Source organism: Ischnura elegans, chromosome 6 (assembly GCF_921293095.1).
Source record: "Ischnura elegans chromosome 6, ioIscEleg1.1, whole genome shotgun sequence".
In the NCBI taxonomy this organism is placed as follows: domain Eukaryota; kingdom Metazoa; phylum Arthropoda; class Insecta; order Odonata; family Coenagrionidae; genus Ischnura; species Ischnura elegans.
The window spans coordinates 49,709,392-49,732,474 of NC_060251.1; the positions used below are offsets into that span (position 1 = coordinate 49,709,392).

At 36.4% G+C, this 23,083-nt stretch overlaps 1 protein-coding gene and 1 long non-coding RNA gene across 6 annotated transcripts in view; one reads left to right on the top strand and one right to left on the bottom strand.

Annotated features, from left to right (window-relative positions):
- LOC124160633 overlaps positions 1–23,083 on the top strand; it is a 62,844-nt gene that overhangs the window by 13,184 nt on the left and 26,577 nt on the right. For both annotated transcript variants that reach the window (XR_006865214.1, XR_006865213.1), the window contains one exon: positions 2,272–2,375. This is a non-coding gene — a long non-coding RNA (uncharacterized LOC124160633). The remainder of the gene's footprint in view (positions 1–2,271; positions 2,376–23,083) is intronic.
- The window catches only part of LOC124160631 (regulating synaptic membrane exocytosis protein 2), a 512,636-nt gene that overhangs the window by 7,178 nt on the left and 482,375 nt on the right, over positions 1–23,083 (bottom strand). For 2 of the 4 annotated variants that reach the window (XM_046536542.1, XM_046536540.1), the window contains exons 14-20: positions 21,383–21,639; positions 13,777–15,269; positions 11,269–11,412; positions 10,544–10,573; positions 9,512–9,662; positions 4,633–4,847; positions 237–376 (exon numbers count right to left, since the gene is read on the bottom strand). In XM_046536542.1, coding sequence (XP_046392498.1) covers positions 237–376; positions 4,633–4,847; positions 9,512–9,662; positions 10,544–10,573; positions 11,269–11,412; positions 13,777–15,269; positions 21,383–21,639 — 2,430 coding nt within the window. The remainder of the gene's footprint in view (positions 1–236; positions 377–4,632; positions 4,848–9,511; positions 9,663–10,543; positions 10,574–11,268; positions 11,413–13,776; positions 15,270–21,382; positions 21,640–23,083) is intronic. The other 2 variants (XM_046536543.1, XM_046536541.1) reach the window with 2 other exon arrangements.

Consider the following 23,083-nt stretch of genomic DNA (forward strand, 5'->3'; position numbering starts at 1 on the left):
ATTTGGGCATAATTTTGACTTGGGCGAAGATCGATGAATTGGTTGGTAACTGACACAACCCAGCATAGTAAAAATTATTTTCAACCTCCTGCAACAATATTCATCATAGAAAAACCTGAAAATATCACTAGATCTTCTCTGTGTTGCAGCAAAAGGGAAAATTTTTCACATTAACTTTGATATATGCAAAAGCCACAGGATTATTTGATAAATTTATTAGCTATAAGGGTACATACCTGCAGAATGCAGCCTTGAAAGGGTTCCCGAAAGGATAGCTGTTGCTGATATAAGGGATCCAATGTCCTCCTTGCAGTCGAAGTCTTGGCCTTTGCAATGCAGCGTTTTCCATTCACTAGGTACACCTTAACATATGGAGCTAGAATTGCAAGATGAAAGGTAAAAATATGTTAAACACAAAAACATCAGTACCTCAGAGTCAATACAAATACCCATTAATATAATTTTTAAACCAGTTCCATAATTAGACAATCAGTTGTCACTCTCAATACGTTACGTAAATGCTGAATTAAGCGCTTGTTGTCTCAAGTCTGATGAAGGCTCTGACTCGTCTTTTCTAGAAATTATCTGGTCCTAAAAATGTGTGGCTATTCTGCTCTCATGTTATTATTTAATATCATAAAAATGTTTCAACTTTATAGCCACATTTAGGTGTCACATTCTGTGTTTTAACCCAAAGGTTGGTATTATTTAAGTATACCGGGACTAGCCACGGTGATAACTTTTTACGGAGTCACCTGCAATGCACAAATAGTGCGAAAAATCCACAGAGGAAAAATCATTCACCTTGACCGGGATTCGAGCCCGGATCCCTCGATTTCCGGCCGAGTGCTTTGGCCAGTTAAGCTACCGAGGCGTCATTCTCCCCTGTGGAAATTTGTGGACTATACCGGACAAGGTGGTAGGGACTGCTGAGCATATGATGCGACTAGCAGTCCAGGTCGTGCGCATGGCGCCACAGCCGGAGAGCAAAGCCCGAACTGTGCATTGCGGGTGACTCCGTAAAAAGTTATCACCGTGGCTAGTCCCGGTATACTTAAATAAGTCCAGAGCGAACACCTCTAGTGTTCAAAGTTCGGGCTTTGCTCTCCGGCTGTGGCGCCATGCGCACGACCTGGACTGCTAGTCGCATCATATGCTCAGCAGTCCCTACCACCTTGTCCGGTATAGTCCACAAATTTCCACAGGGGAGAATGACGCCTCGGTAGCTTAACTGGCCAAAGCACTCGGCCGGAAATCGAGGGATCCGGGTTCGAATCCCGGTCAAGGCGAATGATTTTTCCTCTGTGGATTTTTTGCACCAAAGGTTGGTCTTGATAGATGATAGTAAAGCTCCCCCCACTCTAAGACTCAAGTTTGTGCTTGTGCACATTAAGGATGGGGGGATCAGTTACTTTACCTTCACCATCTGAATCAATGAGCATTTTGTAAAGACATGTGTATGAAGACTTCACCAAGATTTGAACTCCAGAGCCATTTAATCATAATAAGCTTACTCCTTTACTACTAAACTACTAACTTCATCCCTATTAATTTATCTCTTATAACTTGTGATGACTTAAAAGTTAAAGTAGAGAACCCTAAAATTGCTGGACTAATAATTCAGGTTTTTGGCTGAGTAGGAGGAAATTATTTTTTCTATTATTCCATTTTCACAGTTCACCCTGGTGCAGGTATCAGTGGTGTTAGGAGGCTTGTTTTCGTTTTTGTCCTGAATTTTACAAATATGTACAAAAGCACCATAAACTTATGGCTTTCAAGTAATATCTTATGAAAATCGAATTTTGGAAGTGAACAGTTTCCCTGAGAATTTTGTGAGAGAATGTAGAATTTAAGCTTCAAATTTGACAAAAAATAATTAATGGATGGAAGTATCTAGAAGCAGATTAGTTTAAGGCTTGTATTTGAGTTTCATAATTAATTGCTCAGACTTTAACTGGAGGAGAATAGTTGCCCACGATTGATATTCATCAGATCAAATGTGCTAGTGAATCAAGAGCTGAAATTTAAGTATCTTATATTCAAAGTACTATGGTTGAAGTATCCTCTAGGTAGGATACTTCAATTAATAATAGCCATTAATAAATGAAGATAGTTTAAGCTCAAAATTTTTATAAAAACTATAAATTACTTTCTATTATAAACACCAATCATATCCTGCAAATTTGAATCTAAAAACAATTGTATTAGTGGTGGAAGGGCAGACAGGTAATGTTTCATGGAATTTTCAACCCCTTATTTTTACCTTTTCAGTTATTCCTATGATCTTTGAGGTTAAACCAGTATTGTGATGAGAGAATTGATTTTTCAAGTGGATGACCCACATCAGTTTCATCTGCAGCAGATTTTTTTCAAAGGTGAACTATTTCATTATAGATAATACATAATATACATTTATAATTTTGAATGGGCCCTAGAATAACACTATTATTCTCATTGGATGACAGATAGACCATAATCTCCTCACCAGTGATAGCATTTTATTGGTCATGTATACAATCATAGCATAATATTGATCTTCATTTTTGTGGGGAAGGAGGCTACAGACCACCCGTAATTTTCAGCCCTTTGGGAACTACCAAACATAGCTTTCGTCCCTATTAAGAGTGTAATTTTCTGAATTTCACATGAATGGCAGCTGGCGAAAAGTTGTTTCGTCATTACGGCCTCAATGTAGCATTGTCTGTATATCATGCCTCGTATTAGGAGAGTGGGCCCTGGCTTGTACGCCCCCTTCCCAAATATGCCGGTAATCCGCACCATTGAAAGCGAAAACTAACTTCTTTCTCCTAGCCAACTAGCCAAAAGAATAGGGTGGTTTCCTATTATTTTTTTATTGCCTAAATCGAAAGATTATTACTCCTGGAGTACGTATCTCACGCTTTTAGATTTTTAAATGACGATATCTATTTTTCGCGATTAAATGAAAAGTGGAAATTTTCAAGCGCGCGAAAACGCGACGAGTAAGTATGAATGTCGGGAAAACTCCTGTGTGACGTCGTTCTGGTTCCCGCTGCCTCAAGTGAGGTGACCTTGGGGCGAGGCTCTGAGCGCTGATACGATGCAGGATGCTAGCAGGGTAACGAATCGCAATCAATGCCTTTTGTTTTCTTTGATGAAGGAAACTACCCTATTGGCGCTACATGTTTTAGGTGAAAAGAGAACATTCTCTAGGAAAAGCAACTCCTCTCTATTCCCTTGCACAAAGTTACCTTTTGCTTCCACAATAAACATCTCTGCACTCTGAGCTCTGCATTTTTGGCATTAGATTCGCCGTGTACGTTGGGATGCAGTCATTGAAAGAAATCAGGTGTGAAATAATTATACTACTATGCATTGCATGTGAAATGTTAGGGGTGGAGGGTAAGGTGCCTCTTTTTCCCACTTTTTCTATTCCTGAATGGTAATACCTGGCACAAATTGTCAAACTATAATGAGATTGATAAAGTTATGTTTTTTCCAAATCAGTTTATATCTTATGTTAGATTTTTGCATTGAAGTTTGTAAATAATTATGAAGAGAATTGTAATTCATTTATTTAGGTCAGAGGGACCATATTTTTGAAGAGTTGTCAGTCATGATGTTTATAATAGATCCCCACTTTATGATGGGTTCAACTAACCATGGACTCCACGTGGAATCTGAGCTGATATTGCCCTTGTTTTTTTCAAATTTCAATTTTTTTAAATTCAATTTTGCCAATTTTTTTCCTTGATAAGACATCAATTTTGTAATTCTATGTCTAATTTGTCAATAAGATATAATTTTGAACATGGCTACATTTTCATGCCCTGATGCTATTTAAATTGATAACTCTTCTGGAAATTATGCAGATTCAGCATACAATTGAATTTGCTTTGCAAAAAGTCTTCTGGAACCATTTTGTATCTTAAAGTGAGAACGTACAGTATTAGTATCTAAAAATATGTCAACTGTATGCTCATTGATTCGAGTATTTTCATTGATGTGATTATTCAATACATTTTCCCCAGAGGTTATCATATTACAAATAGGCATCCTACAGTGTGCAATTGGTGTTGGAAAGGCCGTGATTAATATCTAAAATTTTAGGTACCAGAATGCATACAAGCATTTAATTCACTCATGGTTTTAAAATATTAGCCGCTCCTCCCTCTCACCTCGTGAAAGAGACCTCCCACCTCGTCCTGTGCCCATTTCCTCACAACCACATCACACTAGATGTGATTTTTTTTGTTTGAGTTGACTCATTCTCGGTGCCGGCATAGCTCCGAATTTTATTACCAATTTTCCCTGAGAGGTACCGGAACATTGTTCTGGCACATTCTGACCAAAATTAAGCCCTGACAAAAGACATCGAAGACCAATGCTTAAAGTCCTATTGGAAGGATGGAGTGCTGTACTTGAAATAGCCTCTGCAAAGCACTCAAGTAGGGATCAGGCAGTGTCTGAAAAATCTCTGCCACCACTGGAATTTGAACTCTGAGGCACTGCAGGGTGGTAAGCGAAAACGCCAGCCGCTGCACAAACCCAATCTCCCTTCTATACATATCATGTGCTCACCAGTGATGGATAAAATGAAACATAGCATGGAATTTTTTTGTTGAGATTTCCAATATATGAGACTTTTCTTACCTGGTAATACTTTGGATCCTTGCCTTGCTTGTAAACCCCTTGCCCTGATGACTTCAACCTCTAGATAGCCCTTTTGGTAGCACATGGAGAGTTGTATATCACCCAACGAGGGTGCTCCCAGAACTTGCCTACCCACCAACTGCCCTGGGCCTAGGCCATCAATGAAGTCGGATAACTGACCCTCTTGTGCCAGACGGAGGGATGGCGGCATCCAGCTGTGGCCGGAGAGATTGCTTGAGTTCACACTCTCCAAAAGTCTCCCCATCCATTCAGATTGAAGGAGAGTGATGATTTCAAGTAATTTTTATTTTCATTAATGATTATAGCAGGCCATTTTTTTTCAAGTTAATATGATTTTAGCACAAATACTTGATGAGTGTATACTTTTTGGCAATAGAGATTTTAATTAAATTTTATTTAATTATAAAAACAAATTTCTTCAAGACTTTGATTTCAAAAATATTGCAATGAGAACAAATCTATTAAATAGACTATTTCAACTGATGTAATTATTATTTTATTACTTCTTTCTCATAGCTCAAAAATTATTATCTGGATGAGAACAAAATTAAAAAATGGCCCATATGCAATTTTCAATAAATTAGCAGATTTTAGTATGCAACAATGTATAGGTGGTAATGAAGTACAATAATATTGTAAGTATACCACATTTGCACAAATGCTTAGTTATGTGAGATTTCCGCTGAATGCATTCCATGACAAAAACATGGTTATATTTTTTTTGATGAATGATAAAACTGATGAAGCATTGATGAGAATGTTAGCAGTGTACATAATATAATAAAGTTTGGGGTGGATGTCTATATTTGATCAGGTTAGGTGGGTCAATGTGTCCGTATTTAAGTCATTACTGCTGGCACATATTAGGTCTCAAAATTTCTCTGCACCTCACTGAAATTTATTGAGCAAATGCATTATAATGAACAGCAGTGGTTTAATAATTTATTTTTGGGCCTTAGAAATTTTGAGATCTGATTCCTTACCAAGTTCAGAATTTTGTCTAAGCAGAGTGCTCTATCTAAGCATTGTAAGGTAAATAAATGAAATAAAATTGAGAAATGCAAATTGGCATAAATGGCTATTTTTTTGAGTGACATTTACTTCAAAAAGTTTGGAAAAAAAACAAAACAAATATTAAAAAAAGTGATGATTATGTAAAATACATACAGCATAGCAAAGCTCAAGCTAAGGAACTTATGTTTACACAAGAGGGAAATATTTCATATAAATCAACTAATTTCCAATAAAAGCAATGCATTTTTCATGTGCATTTTGAAAGTGCAGTGCAGACAGAAGCTTTTACCGGCTGGAGTAACATGCAATTCAGAGCAGTCCATGCTTGACTCTAACCTGATACCTCCTATGCAAAATTTGTTTCCTGTAAAACTATAATTAAAGGTCATTACTTAGAACTGAGAGTTAACATTAATGCAGAAAGTGTTATTTGTTGTTGTCGATAATGTTGTCAGCCTACATCTTCATCTTGGATCAATAAATACCTACTAAATGCTCATTCAGGAGCACAAAACTGCATTCCATAAACTGCTATAAGTTACCTTTAATATTAAAAAAATGAACAAATAAATCAACAGGTAGCTAGGGAACTATTAATTATGATTAAATATTGCATGGCACTGTCTATGCCTATTTGCTATAACTAATGTCTAATCTGGAGGAATTAAATAATGACATCCTACAAATGATAGGGGGAAATTTTCCATTTTTACTTGTAAATAAATCTGAAATGAAAGCTTCTTAAAAGAAAAAAATAATAACTTCTAGATAATTTCTTGCCCCATGGTGAGCTAAGAGTAGAATAGGGTAACAACAAAATGGAAAGTGGTAAAAACTAATCTCTAATTATTTGCTGAAAGGTAATTATCTTTAGCTATGTTGTTAATTCTTATTACTATCTAGGTAGTCTTCACAATCCACACAATCATTAGCTTCACTTTAAAAAATAATAAAAACCCCTGAAAAATCATAAAAACATTGTTCCTATTGTTTCACAAAAGAATTGATTTGTTGTGAAAATCATTTATTTTCCATCAGGCAATGTTGAGTCATACATCATTTAGCATGCTAAATTATAACTCAATGCATTTTAAACAAATATGTACCTAGAATATTGAAAAGAAAAAAAAAGAAAAAATATTTTTTTTAAACCCAGAAGCAATGCCATTCACAAAATCTGCCATATATGTAACAATTATCCATCCCTAGCCAGTAGGTTGGTTGACACTGAAAAGTCTGAAACATCTTACATGAAAACCTGTGAAAAAAGGGGCAAGTACTAGGTGTAAACAATATGTGACTCCCAACCACCGGGACTGTAATTAGGTATTCTAGAGTATTAGTGTAAACGTCATAAATTGGAAATTCCACAAACATTCAGCATGAAAATTTTGTCACTACAGCGACACTGTCAAAATCCACAATGAAAGTAGCTGCATTCTGAGCGGTTAATAAACATGCCTTTGTCACACAAAAAGAGTCACAAAAATTAATCATGTTGGAGTTCACAAAAGCAACCACAGATCCACCAACTAGAAGAAATACAAGCCCATAAGCCCAGAAAAAGTTCAGAGCTGTAGCTACCAGAATAAACAGACAAAAATAGATCAAATGCTCAATGCGAAACAAGATTTAGTGAGTGAAGTAATCTGACAGACAAAATGTTGTCGGTAATCAAAAAATGAAATTAAAAAATCAACAATAGATATTAGGTCACGAAAGACGGTTATTTCCTAACAAAACTCGAAGATCTACATGCTGCCAAGAGGTGCCTCCATCAATTAGAGAAATAGAAAAAAATATAAATATATGTATATATAACTGTCAAAAGAGAGGTAGAGGAGGCATTGTTGGCCCATGAAGAGGAAAACAAGACAAATAAGGGGGTTGGGGCGATGGGATGAGCCACGCATTCTTCGACTGCTACTTACGTCGAGCCCTCCGAACTTATGCTGTTCATACTGCCGTCCGTGGACTCTTTAGAGGGTTGCTTGACAAGCCGGGAATGAGTGGTAGTCGGAACGACCTCCTGACTTCGTTGGATGCCGCTAGAGCTACGTTTTCTACCACCCTCTGTTCCGGCAAAAAATAATCAGAGCAAGGGAGTGCAGGAAGTAAGACGGTTGGATTGTTTTCATGGCATAGGGAATTTTATGGGATGGATTTAAAGGATTTTGGAGAGGCAGGAATAAAGGATTATACAGCTCTACTGAGAACAACCTGAATGGTTCCCATAGGGTTAAAAATGTATTTACTTTTCTACAACATAAATAATGTCAATCCTGAATAATATGGAATAGAATTCTAAATGCAGAAAAATCAAGAAGAGGATAAACTCCCCTTTTTTTTTAATAAGTATAAACCATGATTACAAAAGATGCCCATCTCAGACACTACAGACTTTTCTAAAATAAAACTAACCAAATTGGGTTTTCAAAAAAAAAAAACTATATATATGACCCAAACATTCACAAAAGCAGACTGCATACCATGGCTGCAAGGACGCACCAAAACACTGTCATTAACTCGGAGCCAAAAAGCCATTCTACACGCCACTACAACAAAATGAATCTACTGCTATGTAGGGGGATAGAATAATGAAGGATGATAAGGAAGAATAATATGTTACCGGTTTTTTACCATGTTGTCATGGATAACACATCCAGGATGCATTGGAAATGCATTAAACATACCCGACCCGCTCCCAGCACAAATAATTGCCAAATTATGGCACACCATTCTGCTCATTCTTTCGCAAACATCTCAACATACAATTTACCTTTGACCCAATCAGACAATAGAAAAAATTTCTTTATTATCATGCTGCATACTAGCATGTGCCGAGTTCAAACCATCTCATACATTTAAGGAATAGAAGAAAAAGTCCTTTATTTGTGTCATTTTCGTCATAACTGTAGGATAGTCAATTGTCATTGGAAGCTATTTCAGTCAACTTACGATGCAAAATATCATAAGGAAAGGGTTAAATAAGTAAGTCAATTTTGGATTTTCACAAATAAAAATTACAGGACATAAAATTAATCATTATATTTGAAAGGGCTATAGAACATTCCTGCTTGTACAATATGCTGATTCACAAATGAAAGAAAATGTTGAATAATTAGTCCTTGAAGTGAAGTTTCTCAATAAATATTTCATGATTAGGACATGATTTTATCTTTCAAAATTATTTACTGTCTGCAAAGAATAACTCATAATTGAATGTTATAATGATAAATAATTTACTTCATTAAATAATTTATTTTGTTCAAAAAGAAACTCACTTCTTTTGCCACAAAGGAAGACATTTAAAGAGCTAAAAACTTTGCTGCTTTCATTGCTGTTTCATGGAATTGAATTGGTGGGAAATGGAAAGTGATCATCCATCATAAAAATTAACTCTTTATTAAGGCAGAAATATAGTTAAGATATGAATTTCAAGCAGAGTGCTCAAGTTTTCAGTCACTTCTTGAAAGGTGATATAAAAGTGAGGTTTGGATGCAATTAATTATTAATAAGGGAGAAAGAACTAAGGGTAATGGATGAACAAAAGTAATGCTAAATAACCTAACAAAACCATAAACCATAAAATTCACTGTAGCAAAAGAAATATATCAGTACTGTTAATAATAAGTAAAGATGGAATTTTCTAAGGGTGATGGTAGTTAGCCAAATCAATACGTTGTGAAGCTGTGCAGGGAAGCATATTTGTAAAGGATGAGAGCATTTTGGATGTCAGTATGAATGATTTCTGTCTGCATTGGAGTCATGGCAAGGTGATAGTTGTTTTTTCATTATTGTGTATCTGGTGTCAAGTGAATAATAGGGGGTGTCACAACCGAACCTGTCGCCATCTTGGGAGCCCTCCCCGTCGCTTGAGACGCTCGAGCCCTGTTTGACCAGATGCCTCACGTCCTCAGGCAACACTTCCTCGCTTCTATGGACGGTAAAGGAAGTTTTGCCTTTTCGGCCAAACCCTAACCTACGCTTCCGGCCTGGCCATGGTAAAAGGACACACACAGACATAATATATTAAGTTAGTGGAAACCGTATTAGATGAAGAATGATGATAGTATTTTTTTTCAAATGAGAATGGGATGATTGAAGGGGGAAATAATGTTAATTATAATCTCTTTTTTTCATCACACTTAACTATAAACACTTAAATGTGGCACTAAACTACTCATATTTGTAACATGGAACACATTGCTAAATAGAAATATTAAAAGACATGGAGAAAAAATCTTTCATTTATCGTTAGAAAACTCCAATTTGATCATTAAGACACAAGCAATCATTTAAAACAAAGTTGAGATGGGCCGCAAAAGTTAAAGGCTTTAATAATAGTTGTCTACTTTATAGAGGAACAGTTAAAAAAGTTCTATACTAAGCCACAGGATTTGATTAATGACTTAAGATGATAAAGAGATATATGGAGAAGATTAATCAAAGCTAGATTTATTAAAAAGAACACATATTGAATTCTTGCAACATATAAAATGCCAGATTGAATCATGCTCAATTTTAAAAGTACACTTCTATAAATAATTAATATTTCCACTACAACTGAAAAATAATGCATGTGTAATTATACATATTATTACGTAAACGTAACTAAAGGTAAGGTGAGGGGAAGAAACGCACACCAGGTACCGTATGACACCAACATGAATAATCATTAAGAAAAGTCCTAGCAAAGAACTCTACAAAAATCTTCTCATACTACTAAATCATACAACTGGAAAACTCGTAGATTAAAAAACATCAAATAAGTAAAGAGGATTTACACAATGGGTGATTTCCAAGTGCTAAAGTATTTATATATATATATATAGGTATATATATCAGTTGGTGTTTTTTCACTTAATAAACTTACTTTGTCCCCCCTTGCCCTTCAACTTCTTGACTGTGTATACAAAAAACATACAATACGTTAGGTTAGAGGAAACGAAAAAGTGTTCATAAAATATGGAGTTACAGGAAGGTAAGGGTATAGATCATCAACAACAACACAACAACAACAACATCAACAACAGCAATTTTAATGTCTACTTTTAATTTTATTAGGTTTACTTTAGGTAACCTTTTCAAGCTATCATTTTCAAAACACTCTTGGAAAAATTATATTAGCAATTTAATTATTATGTTCTTTTGGTAAACAATAAACTTAAGATATCAACCAAGCCTCTTTCTACTCAACTTTAGAAATTCTCAAAAACTTTTTAGTTATCTGTGCAGCCACAAGTACAGAATAATGGGGCATTTTATTTCATTAAGCTTAATAAGAGCAGGTCCTACACGCTAGGTAAAGCATTAAAATACTCTATATGGGGACCAAATGCTAAATGCCCTTTTTGTTTTCAAATTCATTGGCATCAAATATTTCTATAAGACCAATCAAGCAAAAGGGATGTTAAGATATCCTTAGGAATAATCAAGATAGCAAACTAGTGATAGTGGTTTGTTTGAGTATCTATTCTATGAAGCTATTACTAGATCAAAAATATTCAGACCGATGCATTATGGAAAAACTTCAAAAATTGTATTAAGTCTTTACAGAAGAACGTAGAAACGCTTGGGAAAAGCTTAAACCTATCTTACCTGTGGCAGAAAGTTGTGACGTCGAATTACTCTTTTTATTCAGTCCTATAAACTGGCTAGGCTTTGTATTGCTTGCCATTTTTCTCCTTGTGCTTTCTAAACCATGGAGATGCCCCACAGCTGTGTCACTAAGGCTTCCATCACCTGTAAAAGGCATTAGAATGAGTTTCTGTGAAAATGAAAATGACTTCCAAGTCATAGTGATGTTGAAACCCATATGATTAATTTAAATTAAATTTTAAACATTTTTAAATCACCTCATGATTCTTAATATCAGGTCATTGCCATTTCATAGTCAAATTATGTATCCAATTAAAAATTTTTAGCCTTAATTTCAATGTTCAAGCACCCTCTGATGTATACATGAAATGTATATGTATACATATACAATGAAACACCATGTAAAATTCACCATGTATTATTGAATTTCATTGTAAGATATCACATTTTATATTAAATGATTTTATATCTGAATTGGCTTTCATGTCATTTGTATCCAATATCAAAACAGGGTTTAGATCATTCCCTTTTCCAGCTAGTTTTTTGGGTCTTCTTCAGAGTTTATCCATGGCTTTGGATGAAATTTAGTCAAACTTCCAGTCAGCTTCTTTGTGTTCATTGAAGTGTCAAAGACAAAGACGGTTGGACATAAATATCAGTCTGGCCAAATCTGCATCGCTACTTCAGTGGATCTGATGAAGCCAGCTGGAATGTTGGTGATTTTTCATAGAGCCATGGATAAAACGGAAGAAGACCCAAAGAAATCACTTAGACTGTACTGTGGTGACTGCACTCTGACTGTGCTGAGGCGACTGCACTCTGACCGTGCTATGGCCACTGCACTATGACTGTGCTGTGGCCACTGCACTCTGACCGTGCTATGGCCACTGCACTGTGACTGTGCTGTGGCCACTGCACTCTGACTGTGCTTTGGTAACTGTACTTTACTGTACTATGGCAACTGTGCTGTATTGTTTCAATTAAGTGCAGTCTGAAGTGCATTCCCAGTCCAGATATTAAGTGCAGTTAGAGTATAGCTTTAGCTTATTTAGAGTACAGATTTTTTTGCCTGAGTAGTGATGGTTCATACTTCTTCATCATTCCACTTTATTAGATTAAAAAAATATTGCAATATCTGCCAATTTGCATTTATTACATTAAAATGCTGGACTTAAATGTATTTTTTTGGAAGTATCGCCAAAAACTGATAGGAAACAATTTTTTATGCAAGAGTTTTGCTTGAACTTAAATACCTTATTGTTAAAAATATGGGCATACTGATCTCAGCTGCAGGAATGCTATCTGAATATTTTTTGGGCTGGAACAGAATGTTTTAATTGAAATAATTGCTAAAGTAATATGTACAGTACATTTTGATTTCAGCTTAGGTTTGGATTACATTTCAGCATATATGTTTTCCAATATGTTTCTAATAATGCGTGGCTGGGACAACAATTTGTTCATTTCATGATTTTATAAATTAATATTCCGTTTCATGAGCCTTTAAATCTTGATTAATATTTTAATAATTGAAGTAATGTTGAATGAAATACTTATACATAATATAATACCCTGTGTGGTATAGTGTTCCATTGTAAATATGAAAATTAATTAGTGAAGAGTCCAATCTCAAATCCTTTGCTTTGTTTGAATATCAAACCATAAATTTGAAGAATTTTACTGGTTTATTGAACCCCTGCCCCATCTCCTGTTAAAGTGTTAATGGTACTAATTATTATATGCAGGGTTTGTCCAAAGGTTCCATTAGTTAATTTCCGTAGTCAACCACACATGCATGCGTTGGGTGGCTCTTGGTGGAAAAAGTGGTGGAGGATCTTATTGTTAGTTAGAGGATGCAACCATCTACAATCACCTCTAGGAAATCGTGAATTCATAAAAAAATAATTAGCATATCATTATTATGAAAGGTTTACAATTTTTCCCTCCTTATCAGCACATCAACTAATTTTAAGGGGCCAATGGGCTAGAATACTCACTAAGAGTGTATGTATATCTTTGTCTATGCTTGCTAAATAGTATTAACAGGACTCAGGAAATGTTTGATTCACATTTTAGGCTACATTTAGACAAATACATTGTGTGAAAAATCCACAGAGGAAAAATCATTTGCCTTGACCGGGATTCGAACCCGGATCCCTCGATTTCCGACTGCTAGTCGCATAATAGTCGCTAGTCGCATGGACTGCTAGTCGCATAATATGCTAAGCAGTCCGTACCACCTTGTCCGGTATAGTCCATAAATTTCCACAGGGGAGATTGACGCCTCGGTAGCTTAACTGGCTAAAGCACTCGGCCGGAAATCGAGGGATCCAGGTTCGAATCTCAGTTAAGGCAAATGATTTTTCCTCTGTGGATTTTTCACACAATTTGTGCATTGCGGGTGACTCCGTTAAAGTTATCACCGTGGCTAGTCCCGGTATACTTAAATAGACAAATACAGCTATGAAAAAGGTGTTTTTTTTGTAAAAGAAGGATACATGTACTCACCAGCTTTTTCATCGGCTGGGACGTCTGCATTGGAGAGACTTCGGGCAAACTGGCCCCTTTTTGTCACACCCTGGGGTGCACCATGGCTTGTCACCCCCCGGGAGCCATACTCACTACATTGTGTGGGGGAAGAGACAGAGGTTCTACGATTAGCATCTTGATCACTACCATTAGCATCTTGGTCACTACCATTAGCATCTTGGTTATCAACATTAGCATCTTGCTCATCAGCATTAGCATCAGCTTCCTGGTTGCTACCATTGGCATTCGCTTCATGGTCGCTACCAGGTTCATACTCATAATACTCAAGCTTATCATTTATGCATACCATTGCCGTACTGGATTGTGGACTAGCAGGAGGAGAAAGGGAGGAAGCATTGGTGCTTTTTCTACGATTTCTAGATGGGGAACGCTTTTTGTGCTTTGAAGAACATTTCTCTACATTGGAAGCAGAGTCTTGGTTATCACTGGGGGAGTCTCTACCATCCACGTTGTCTCCCCCACTGAATTTATTGTGCCTACAGTCATTTGTGTTTTCAGACATCTCCTCCCCAACCCCCGATCCCCGTTTTCCCTTTCTCGACCCCTTGCTTGAGAAACTTCCTCTTCTCATGTCCTCCGGCGTGTACGGATCGATGCGTTCGCCATCCTCACAGTGATCCTCGTCCTCCAAGTCTGATCGAGCCTCGCCCCCGAGTGGATTCCCTCGCCTCTCCTTCGTCAGCTCTTCACGTGCCTCGCATATGATCTCCTTGAGTGAATCCCTTTTCTTCATGGGTATATCGGGAGGCACAGCAACTTCATCATCAGGATCCTCTTCCCCTTCCTCCTTGGAGTCCTCATTGTCACCCTTGAGTCTTTTCCCACTGGACGTGCCCTTCTTCCTTAAGCTGGATCTTCTCGGCTGTTCACTGATCGATCTTCTTCTCGATCGTCGAGGTTCACTGTTCCTCTCGCCTGTTTCTTGGGCAGATTTCAAGGCATCATCCTCCACCAAACCTTCTTCCTCCTCATCAACATTACCCATTGTTCCCCAGCTATCAAAACTACGGTCTGAGACATGGATTTCCGTCTCAGCACAGCTGTTTTCACTGTCGTAGCCGTAATAGCATGGACCACTGTGACAGCTCTCGGTTTCAGAAGGGCAGTTGTTATGGGTAACGGAATAAAGCGCAGGATCTGCTGTAGCACTGCGGCTCAGCGGGTTTCTACGCAAAGAGGAATTCCTGCTATTTGGGATAGAGGGAGGCATTTCGGAGTCGGGGCTGCTATGAAGCAAGCAATCCACACGAGCTAATACGGTGGGGGAGGGATCACGGTGGTGGAGGTGGTCCCAATCACTTGGGAGGCTACTGCTGTGGCGATGCAGTGAAGTTGTCTCGGGGTATGTTGGAGATTGCGCCACTGTTGGAACGGAAGTGATATGGTGAACCTTTTCTCTGATGCTCCCATCTCGAAGACATGCAGCGCATGCATTACCAGTGTTGCTGAGTCTGGAAATAAGTTCCCATTTCAAGAGGTCCTGGGAGTCAGCATCTAATTAATGAAAATCACCCATTGCAGCCGTTCTAGTACAGCATCTCGGTTTTATCAAACCCTAATAATACTGATTTTTAAAGAATATATATTTCGAAACTATTTTTAAGTATGCCAGTCATGGAAAATGTTTCAATTAAATTTGTTTTTAATTTTAAATCAAAATATTAGTCATTAAATTTTATCAGTTACACAATAAAATATTAAGAAAATATGAGAATGGTGATTAAGATAAAAATTTAGTAGAAATCAAAATGATGTCATGAGTAAATTAAATAAGATCATCAGTACTGTGAACAATAATTTAAGAAACAAATATGCATTTACTGAAGGAATATCTTTTTTTATAGATTTACTTTGCGGAGAGCCATTCCAAAGGCATGGCATACATATTTTGAACTTAAATCCATTATGAAGGCAAAATATTATAAACAAAAAATGAATGAGTGGCCATTTTACATTAATGAATTAAAAACCATCATTCAGGCAACATATGATGAACATAACAATCAAAGGTAGTAAGCCATTGCAAATAGGTTTCAATTTTAAAATTAAAATCCATTATTTATGCAAAATGGTTTTAAATTAAGGAACATTGATTTTAAAACATGACTACATAATTGTTAATCTGGTTTGAAAGCAAAATAACCCAATGAAAAAAAAACTCACTTTGAATGAAATGAAAAATCAAATAAAATTTGATTACAAAGACAAAATAAAAGCAATAGAAGATTAGAACTGCACCAATTCTTTTGGTTTAAGGTAGAAATGGGTGGAATAGCAGATTTCTCCAACTCGAATATCGAATTCGAATATTAAATCATTGCTTGAATATTCAAATACCTCGAATACTAAACGATGAATGCGGGCATATTTAAATCGGTTGCCTATGCAGCAGGGAACACAAGATAATGGGGAATAAGTTTGATTTCCTTCAAAGGATTCGAACAGGAATTTAGCTGATTAATGGAATATTTTAATGTTATGGAAACAATTGGGCGTATAGTTGATTCAACTAACATCTCTTTCAAATATTCTAAGGAGACACACTACCTCGCGAAAAATGATTGCATGCCGTCTCGGCATTTACACTGCTATGATGGATTTCTGTCTGATGTATACATTCTTATCTACCAAATGCCACTTCAGCGGCATGCTCATTTGATACTCTGCTTCATTCAACTTCTTATTTTCAACAGGTAGCTCGCTTTACCCCCACTCCTGCTGTCAAGTGCTAGCAGACAATCTGAGGTGTTTTGCAAAATACACGCGCTTCTCCATCGGATTTTCTTCAATTATTTTCAGTCCATCTTTTGAAGTTCTCACGAGATAAGAAGATGAATTCAAATTGCTAGCAGGGAGAAACCAAATATCCTGAGAAAATATCCCTTCGTCTGTGACTTTAGCAATAGAGATTTATAGCACAACTCATAAATTGTAACTTGATATATGTTTTCGGAAAAAAATACCGCATCAACTTCCTAGAAGCTCTGCTGCTCATATCGAGTCTCGCCAGAATGCTAAGTCTCCGTCGTATTTTGATATTTATTTCCTCGCGTAAAATGCTTAAATGAAGTCAGAAATGCATCGCGTTTGGTCTTATTCTTTTTTAAATTACGCTCATATTACTAATATTTCAATCCAATAAAGGTGTAATATCAATTGCCGAAAGTCATTGTTAGACACCTTTTGGGCTAATAGGTGATTCATGCAGCAGTTGACCTCCAGAAACTGGGAAATTTGAAGCAGGTAGGCTGAAAAAGGTCAGTGGGAGAGAAAAGGGGGGGCACGAAACACATTTCTATTGTTCTCGTGTAACTTGGTATTTTTTCGAAGCTAAGGTCTTCGTAATATGATCCCTGCGCGAGCTGTGACCTTTTTTTTATTTCAAAGAAGAGGAAAGCCTCAGAGGGGGGGCTAGTGCTGAATGGAGGGGGATAGCAGATCTTGGGAAATGCGATAATGTAACTATCCCACGGTACTCATGCCGCAGTTGACCTCCAGAAATGGGGAACTTTGTAGCAGGTAGGCAGAAAAAGGTCAGTGGGTGAGAAAAGGGGAGAGGGCGTGAAATACGTTTTTATTGTTCTCGTGTAACTTGATATTTTTTTTGAAGCTAAGGTCTTCCTAATACAATCCCTGAGCGAACTTGGACCTTTTTGTTTGATTTCGGAGAAGGGGAAAGGGAGAGTGGGTGAGGCGAGTACTGAATGGAGGGGGATTGGGGATCGTGGGAAATGCCCTAAGGTTGCTATCCTATGGCACTGAGGTTTTCCTAGTGGGGGAAACCGGGGATTTTTGGATTTTTTCACCCAATCATTTTTGGTTCCCCACGTCGAACTCTTTTCACCGCTCTAATCCGCAAATTTGATGTAGTTCGTCAACTTGCCTAAAACGGCGCTGCATGCACTAAACGACTAGAGTTCTTTACAATTTTCCGAGTCAACTACCAACGACAGTGTGCGACAGTATACGGAGCGAAATTCAAAGTATTCGTAGTATTCGAGAGCGTACATTTAGCATAATTATTCGAGACCTCGAATACCGAATACTTTCTAGTATTCGAGGTATTCCAGTATTCGCGGATACTATTCGCACATCTCTAGTTTAAGGTCATGAGGCATTGTTTAAAGTTATGTTCTTCCGATGGTATGCTCTTCAGATTTGACAACACCTTACAAATGAATCTATTGATGGACTTTTTTTTTGCAAGGTATTTGTGAGATAAACATTGTTCAAACCTCAACTCATTCTGAATGCTTTGACACCTTTGTCTTTGATTGAAAATCATTCCTCTCCATTACTTTAATGAATCAAGAGATTTTCAAATCCTTAACATGATAACGAAGCAAATGTTACTGACTGCTTTTTTTCTGGAATGCTGATAGCATATATAGTATGCACACCAAATGTAGAAGCGCCTGAAAAAATATATGTTAAATTCCCCATGGCCAAGATTTATTAGTTCAATTTAGATTATTTATCAGATAGCAGATATAAAAATTTCTCTATGAACAATTTATTAGGTCAATATGATGGCGATGTAAGTGTTCCTCACATGAGGAAGTCAATTTTACATAAATACAAACAAATTACAGAAACTGCACACTAAGAAAAAAAGACTTAAAAAGTCTCAAGATGAGAAGGCACTCCAATGATAAAAGTCTCAAACTTCTCCACTGAGCATGGGCAAACAAATGTCATCGGAAACAGTCAAAATATGATTTATGCACTATATTTAAATTTCTACAACACCTTATAGTTGCATATGAAATTTTTACTATTGGAAACCAATATTCCTGGGAAGTAACCAAGAGTCACTCATGGCAAATCAACTACGATCCTAAAGTACTGATTTTCTATGTAATTATAAAAATTAATTTACATTTATAGAAATATAATCTAAATTATTTATTTGGCATAGTGCATACATAAACGAAATACATTTATAAGTTGACAAGGACTCAATTCGCTATTGTCATTGCCATTAATAATCACCAATTGTATGTGCATCCCCACTCTGATGGCAATTTTCTCAGTCCCATCTTGTTCAGAGCTTAGAATTATGTGTTTCGATTATTCTGTGTTACACAATGATCCGATTCTTCGAACTGATGGCCAAAATTGCATTGATCCAACAACCTCATATGCATATTTCATTATGAAGTACATGATGGGTTTTGTGGTCAAAATCATTGATCAAACAGAATTATGTACTAGACTTACCAATATCAAGGAAATTGCTCAGAATAAAATAATCAGGCTTGCCTCACCATTCTCTGTGCAAATCAATCACTTCAACATGTGTAAATTTCATAAATCTCCCAAAAGTCATAAAATACTCTTAAAAAAAGCTACACCTCATGAAATTCAATGAGTGACACAGATATACATGCTTATCCATCCCACCAAATGACTTTTTCCTAACTTTGAACTCAGTAATTGCCAAAATCATGGAAATGTACTCTTGCACATATTTTTGGACATTCCTTAATATGTACCCTTAAATGAATTCAGGGAAGAAACATGCTTTGTCATAAAATCATGTACACTTCTTGCTTCTCACTTCAGTATTTACTAAAGAAGTACTCTGGTAAGAAATGACCTATTTTTGTCCCCGGATGGAAAAAATTAAATTAATGGTACAAAGTATTTAGTTTATGAAAAACTCTGGTGAACTAAATGGAAAGGAGAGGAGAATTTCACTTAACAATACATTTTTTTAGAGAAATTTGGGGAGCTGAACTCAAATCTACAAACAGCCTCAGTACTAGTGTGGCGTTATATCAGGATTTTACATCTCACCCCTGCTTGTAAACATTTTTAAGGCTTTTACACAGTGTTCCTCACAATACAAAAGTATTTATCAAAACAAACTAATTATCCAGTTTTAAATTACCCTTCCCCCCTCAAATTATATTTCTATCAATGAGACAAGATATTTTTTCTCCAATAAACAAGGAATGAAAAGAAAATGAAAGAAAGAAAAGTTTGTACTGCTCATGAAAATGATGCATGTTCTGTTGACGTGCTTACCTGACAAGAGTCGACTGAACCTCAGCAAAAACTTCTATCTGACGAAATTCTATCACATCGAAAAAATATCTTTCTCAGCTTTTAAAAATTAATTTTGATTGAGGAGACTACTTAAAAATTGCATTATTGGTTGTGAACAGTACTTTCATCTTTGCACTAATGGAGTCTAGGACTAAGAAGATTGAAAATACCTCCCTTAAACATGTGGCTTCTCTGCTGAATTTTTCTGAATCATAAAGCTTATAAAGGCTGGAAAGGCATTTTCATGAAAAAGTTACTGATAAAATTCTCAATTTATCCCAGAAAAAAATGCCTGCAATATGAACACAAAATATTTGGAGTAACCAAATGTAGGGGTTGACAATTTTTGGGTGGTACTATCTCTTGCCTACCCTGAATTAAACTTATATCAAAGATGATGATAATAGATTATAAATGCAATAGATCATTAGAGCTGTCAGAGTTATGCTCTTATTTTGAAAAAATTCCCAAGGGCAAAAAGTTTGCTGAATCCTGATGTGATGGAAAGATTCAGAGGTCATTTTTAGATTTGGTTCCCAAAATTACTTCTATAATGTACATTTAGGTGCATCATATAAAATTTACTTGACGTATATACATAATTAGCTTAAGCAAACAAAAAGTCTCATATGTTAATAATTTGAATATTCCCAGCTCTCGTGGATGTGACACAGGAGCAAACCCAGGAACTTATACATATCAATACATATAGATACATACTATCATTATTTTATAATTTTTCTCAAAGTGTGAAATTATAATGATATCAAACACTTGTTTCAGGAGTAAGACATATTTCTTTTTTCTGGCTCCTAGGTTTGCCACTAATTAGAGGCTATTCCCTCTACTTTTTCTCGTTCATTTTCTAATTAGTCACTGCTTACATGAATTCATGTAGAAATGATCAATATTGCAACAAAATATTGAAATGAAAATAATCAACTTAGCCATTTTTCGCAGATTCTTTTATAAACATCACATGTTTCAATAGTTCTGCAGGTATTATCAATGCATGAGTCATTATTAAAACCTGTGAATTTACTCCATGGGTTTACATTCCCTTCCTCCCCAATGCTAATGGTGTATTCCTCCCCCACAAGAGCAACAAATCCTTCCCTCCACCAAAGGCATAGCCAGAAAAACATTTTGTTCCCCTGTGGAAGGACTGCATTTTGTGAGGGTTCGTATGCATGGGGCTAGCAGAAAAATGCATCTCCTAAGCATTTAATGGGGATTTAAATCCATAGAAATCACCCATTTGCTTTATCCTTGCCTCCCAAAAGAATACATGTGGTACACATTTAAAATTTCCCTCAATTTTTTGATAACCCCCAAATTTTTTTTCAATGGTACAATTCGTGCCACACTGTAATGCTATGGGTTGCCCACTTTGGGATACCAAAGTCAGCGCTATGTTGATAATTTTCATTTCTTTAACATGGTGTTGTAGGGATTCAAGCTTGTCACCATCAGATTATAGAATGAGAAATGAGAAAGCGACTCAATTACTCACCCCATCCCTCTTGATCCTCTTGGTCGCTCTGACTGCGTTGAAAAGGCACTGCTTGTGACGCTCACAACACTCTCTATGTCACTGTCCCCAAAATCTCCCAGGTCTTTGTCTGGGGAGAGCCCATGTCCTGCTCGGAGTGTGGGGTGATGATGAGAATGGTGACTGGGATGTGGGTGGGTGTGGTGGGTCACGGCACCATGGTGATGGGAAGAGGAAGATCCTGAGTGGTGATGTGGGGCACTACTCCCATGGGATACCTAATAAAATGAAAGGCTTGTTGTTTATGCTAGCACTACAGGAGGCTGGGTTATAGCAAATAGGAAAAGTTTAGGGTGCAAGCAATGTGAGCAACAATTTATAACATTATATTTGCAGTGGGATGGCAAAATAACATTAACCCTTTCATTTCTGGGGCTTAAACATAAAATTGTTCTGCTCCTTCCTAATTTGGTTGAAGTTGACTTGAATTGAAGGGTTAAAAAAAATTTTTTTTAATTAAAAAAAAAAAGATTAAAAGAGTGCCAAATATCATTTTTGGCCAAACTTGATTGGCAAAAAAAAATACAGGAGCCGCATCAGTTTAGCTGGAATTAAACTTATCATGTGATTTAACATTTAAATACATAGACTTAATACTGACGTGTTGAAATTGGTTATTAAATAATTAAAAAGATTTATGGATTTAACCAAATTTTAAAATGGGAATATCTCAAAAGATTAGAGATGATGCTTGGTGCTCTTTTAACCTGACCCCTTCAATTTAATTTTAGACAGAAGTGCCAAAAATTTCATGAGCAAGAATTTATTTCTTTTGTAAGCTAAATTTTGATATAAGAGAATGAATACAAAATTATGTTCAGAGTAATTAATTTTCTTGATCACCAATGGCACAACTTATACCATAACTCCATCTGTAAGATGGATTGTTAATCTTAGTTCCCTAACAACACGGGATATGTCAATTCCAAAATTTTGCACAGAACCAAGTTCATAAAGAAAGGGGTATTTAAAGGTTGATCATGATTTTCATTGATTGAAGACACTTTCCAAGTGTTTTACAAAAGCTTGCAATGGCTCTTAACCAAGATTACTACCCCAAGAGTGAGGTTATATCTAAATTTAACATTTTTAATGTATTAAAAAAAATATTTTTAATTTCAGGGATGTGCAAGTACTATAAAATTCAAATTGAACCAAGTGGTTGATACTCGTCTCAAGTGCTTCAAGTATCATTATGAGTGTTGAGTAGTTTCAATTTCAGAGCTTTGAGGCCACTAATTTCAGTTATTTGAAAACAGGAAGCGCTCTTATGAAACTGATTTAAGAATATCATATTTAATGTAGAGAGATCGTTTTATTGTCTGGGCGTGCGAATTTCTGGAGCCGAACCTCTTCCAACATGGCAGCATATTCAAAGCAATCTGAGTGGACCACTACATTGCTCGTACTTTTTTATACCATACTTTTATACTCTTCCCTACTTTCTTCACTCAAACGCGAAGAGAATGCGTAAATATTACACATTGAGTAGCATGGCTCTGCAGCTACATAGTCTCAAGAGCAAAACAATGAAAGCCATTCAGGATAATCCTTCCTAAATGAGTAACCTTGTACATTGTCTTGGTGCTGGGCCTAAAGTACTTGTGGCCCATTCGTTTCCTGTAACAAGTAAAGGCAGTACCTATGCATGGTCAAATTCAC